We start from the raw sequence: 5,000 nt of genomic DNA, 5'->3' as shown, positions 1-5,000 counted from the left end.
CTCCATCTAGACGCGCCTGATTAAGTGAGTGACTATAAAAACCCCAGCTTGTCCGCAAACGGAAAGTTAGATTAATAATTAGTAAACAGTACGTTCAGTGTATAACATAAATAAAAGGCAGTATTTAAAATATTCGTGTTTTACCTACCATATTGCACTTTATCAATTCGTGCATTTTTTAGTACTTTAATTTTTTAAAATTTACAATAGAGTTTCATGACTAAAACCATTGCGCACCTTATGAAAGTGATGATGCGTCTATAACAGTGCGGAATAGTTGGCGGAATAGTTGATTAAAAATTAAAATTAGTAAACAGGACGTTTAGTGAATAAAATAAATAAAAGAGAGCCTTTTATCAATCTATGCTAATTTTAATATTCCAACAATAATGTCCTATTACAATAATGTCCTCTGCAGATTTGCATTCACATTTTGCTAATTATATTATACCAACAATAATTGCCTCTTAGAGATTTTGCATTCACATTTTTGTATTAGCGTGAGTTGAATTTTTTAAATTACCTCCCTTGGAAAAATGACAAAACAGTTTAATTAATAATTAATTAATTCGACCCTACTATTATTAAAATGTATCCACTTTTTCTAGGAACCAAAACTAAAATGATATTTGACATTGATCCGTTTAATATGTTTTAGCAATTTGCGTGTATTTAATATTTTCTTTACGATTTGCTTAAGAGTAAAAACTGTAGCAACTATAAAATAAATTTAAGTCGTTATATAAACAAACACTACTCTATTACTGTGATGCACCGAAAAGCACTGCATGGTGCGATGTTTACTTTTATGGTTCCAAAACCTATAGCGATGACACGAGGACTTACACACAACCAGCCCGCTTATATTATATTATGAATTATATTATAAATACATTATTATAAATGTAAAATTTAAAGAAAATGTATAACCAAACCCAAAACTGCCTTTTTATAATCACAAAAGTAGAGATATTGCAATAGTCAGTTGTATAAAAAGAATTAAATTTTTTGACTATAATATATTTTCATAGAGTGGACGGAATTAAAATTCTTACTCAAATGTCTCAAATCAAGCACTAAATGAGAACTGACTCAAATGTCCCAAATCAATCACTAAATTAAAGCTAATTAAACATCTTACCGTAGCCAAGTATAACGCGTGGTACATCTCAACTTCTCGATCATAAATGACAACCAAAGCTTTCAGAGGTTGCTGGAAAAAAAATCATGACACTAAGTTTTTTTTTACTTCCTCGTATACACAGTATAGAGGAAATATTGTAATCGTGCTGAATAGTTACCAAATATTTTAACCGATTTCGTCGTTTTACACTTGCCTACTTTATCATATACGGAACATAAATGTATACCTATTGTATCGCTGAGTCACCAACCTATAGGCAAACACCTCAATTGTATACCTACTTTAGTGACTGCAGCTTTCAGCGTAGGATGATTGTCAAAAGCACTACTTCCATATCCTCCCCTTCTGTATTGTCCATCGCATGTTGTTCTGCCGATTGGATAAGGGTAAATGACTTGCAGGTTGCAGGGATATGGTACGGTCACGTTGAGGCAAGGGAAATTCACCATCGACTGTTGGATTAAACTCAATGTTGATGGTGGTAACATCACTAGAATCAGCAGTTGGATCATCCTTTTCAACAGCTGAAGTGATAGTTGAAATATTAGTATACGCAGCTTTTGTTTACAATATTATCCGAATAGAATTTTGTTCAGTCGACGGTAAATATTAAACAACTTTTATTAGCCATGAACCCTTGATTTAACCCTAGGTCTGATGGTAGCGGGAAAAGTCATGAAGATTCCGTTAAATATTTTAAAATCGTATACGCTGTTGTTAAAATTATGATTGTTGTAAAACTTAACGGTGTGGTTTTAGTCGAAGTTATTTAGCCACAGGTTTATATGACGTTTTTAGTTATTTCGGTAACTACACTCATTTTTTTAAAAAGCCTTTGAGTAAGATTCCTTAATTCCGAAATATTTTTTCAGGTTTAAGTTTTTAATTTATTTTAAGGTCGCTATGAAGGTAAAATAGACGAAACACGAAACATCGTCCATGTCGAAAATTATATTCTGGGGCATCTTATCGAACTCAGTGGGTTACATTATATAGGGTAGACCTTAACCAAACTCCAGCAATAAAAATAACCCTACCCGAAAAAGTACCTCATAAACTATTGATTAGCAATAACTTATGTTATCGAATTTAGATCTAAGATCTAGATCTATAAATTGTATTTCTATTTCCAGACTAGAGTAAAAGCCGCGACATTAAATAAAATATAAAAAGAAATCCAAAAAAAAAAGAAAATCAACCTTAAATAGAATAAACAAATAATGAAAGCTTAAATAAAATTACAAAATACTGGAGTTTCAATGTAACCTGTTTACAAAGATATCCACAATCAAATATAGTCTGCATTTTACTCAATGCTTTCTAAATTTAATTTGTCTAGACATTTTCGTTCCGTAATTTTATTTAGATCTAATATTTTATAATTTACCCATGTTCCACACCGGTGCTAACTAGAGCGCTTAACTATTTTTAAATTTAGTTGTTTTTCTATAAATTTGATCTTTAGAAAATACTAGCCGTCCCGGCCAGGCCCTGCTCTGGCTTCTGTGAAAAACCTTTCTGTGAAAGACCATTACCTGTGTATTTAGGAATCATCATAAACCCGGCATTGCCCACCCAAACCACAACCAACCAAAACAACAAAACGCAAACATAACGCTAACACAATTACAAATACAAACGAAAACAAAAACCTAACAACAAACCCAACCACAACCACAAACACCAATACCAACCAATAACAACACACAAAAAACGAAAAAGCAAACGAAAACAAACCAAATCCAAACACAAAACCAACCAAAAACACAAATACAAACCCAAACAAAAAACACAAACGAAAACGAAAAAAGAAAAAACAAAAACGAACCAAATCAAACCGCAACCACTAACGCAAACCCAACCTAAACACAAAGAAAACACTAACGAGAACATAAACGCAAAGTGCTCACAGTCTAGCCCGGGGCGGAATCGCCTGTTTTAGCTTAATAAACGACTATAGTACCCCAACTTATTCATAATCTTTTACACTTACTTAAACGAACGCGCCTGTTTCAATTTAATGAACAATTATAATACTCCAAGCTTATCCGTAAAATACCTAACATTGGCACTTGATCAATCCCCGCTTATTATGTAATTATTTTTTTCCCAACACCAAAACAAAGTAATAAAAAGTAAATTCTTTTCCACTAATGCAATTATTTTATAAAGGGAAGTAATTGTGTTTTCCTAATTTATCAAAGGGAAGTAAGTGCTATAGGACTAAATAAAGACATAATTAGAATTTTTGTAAAAGATGATATTTTTTTTAAACTTGTGTTTAATGAACATGCCGAAAATTATTACTTTCAGTTTGATAAATGAAAATAATTTCCCAAAACTTTCAATATTAATTTTTTAACTCATAAATTCAGACCGCAAGGACTTTACTTATCTAACACTTTAATCCATCTAAGTATGTCAACGACAAACATATGTATTTTTACATACAGAACTGAGCTTTATATAATAGATTGGAGTATTTATCCTTCTGAACTAAAATAAAATCTGGTTTAATTTTCTCAGAAAGTCAACAGGGATTTCTTGGGACAATTGATTTTTACTTTCTCGTATACAGAGTAAAGAGGTAGTTTGTAATCGTGCACAGAAATCACATGAAATTTTGACAGTTTTCACCGTTTTACACCTCAGTAGTTTATCACATACGGAGTGTAGGGGACTTATTTTAATCGGGCAAAAATTAAAAATCCAAATTGAACAAACTTTTGGCGTTTTATGCGTAACCGAGTCGGAAAAACTGGGTTTTGAAATTGTGTGTGTTCGTTTGTGTGTGTGTGTCTGTAAACACGATGGTAGGATGATGAAATTTCATATATAAGTATAATACCAAATTTGTAGTTCTGTATTATTTTTTTCAGCGATTTCTGATAAACGGAAGTGAGTCTAATGCTACTTTTAGTTTGTAACAACCCGTACAACCTGAGTACTGTTTCACTTAGATAAACGAAATTTCACATATAAGTAAAATATCTAATTTTCGGCCTTCAGACGAATTTTGATTTTATTTCCGTTGACTGGCAGTAGTAATTATTGCTATTTCCGATTCATAAAAAAAATGAATTTATAAAGTACTAATAATATTCCGTACTATTATATTCATATTGGTGCGCAATTCTTTTATTCTACGAGATTCTATTATATTTTTTAAAGTTTAAGTAATTAAAAATTGATAAAAAATCATGTGTATATCCCACGTTGCCATCCCCCATAGTGTTATATAAGAACATTAGATTATATATATATATATATATATATATATATATATATATATATATATATATATATATATATATATATATGGATCTATAATAATAGTTTCGCTATCTTTCTGTGTATCTGTACATCTATCAGTTGGGAACGCTTTTACTATAGCGAAATCCCAAGCAAAGTAAAAACGAGCATAGTAATACGAAAAACGAAACGTGGCGTTACATGGAACATATAGAAGGAAATAGACTAAAGCTCGAAAAGTGCACACAATAACATGACATCTTTGATTCTCTAATAAACAATGAATTAAAAAGCCAATGCGAAAAAAATTAACAATATTATTGACGTCATCGATACTTTATAATAAAAACACTTTCATTACCGCTAACTCATTTGTCTAATCTTAAAAGTTGTTTGTATGAACAATTTATCTCATGCATCTCTTCGGGTTGGGGCCAAGCCCCTTCCCCTCCCCCGTGAATGAGGTTTATAGGCCAAAAGTAGGAAACGGGTCTATATTATAGAAGTAGGCTTTACCTTTAGTTTGTATGATCTACAAATGCGACCAGTGTTTCTTTCAGACTTTTTACTCATCGGATTGAGGGCCGGGTACTTGAAATTTTCG

At 31.6% G+C, this 5,000-nt stretch overlaps 1 protein-coding gene across 1 annotated transcript in view; it reads right to left on the bottom strand.

Annotated features, from left to right (window-relative positions):
* LOC131928699 (uncharacterized) overlaps positions 1–2,503 on the bottom strand; it is an 8,779-nt gene extending 6,276 nt beyond the window's left edge. Inside the window, exons 1-3 of the mRNA XM_059284786.1 lie at positions 2,411–2,503; positions 1,426–1,668; positions 1,142–1,213 (exon numbers count right to left, since the gene is read on the bottom strand). Coding sequence (XP_059140769.1) covers positions 1,142–1,213; positions 1,426–1,668; positions 2,411–2,449 — 354 coding nt within the window. The 5' untranslated portion in view covers positions 2,450–2,503. The remainder of the gene's footprint in view (positions 1–1,141; positions 1,214–1,425; positions 1,669–2,410) is intronic.
* Positions 2,504–5,000: the final 2,497 nt, after the last annotated feature.

Source organism: Physella acuta, unplaced genomic scaffold (assembly GCF_028476545.2).
Source record: "Physella acuta isolate Inbredline_101_S28 unplaced genomic scaffold, ASM2847654v3 ptg001534l, whole genome shotgun sequence".
NCBI lineage: Eukaryota > Metazoa > Mollusca > Gastropoda > Physidae > Physella > Physella acuta.
The sequence above is the reverse complement of the archived record's forward strand: the minus strand, read 5'-3'. Positions and strand labels throughout refer to the sequence as shown.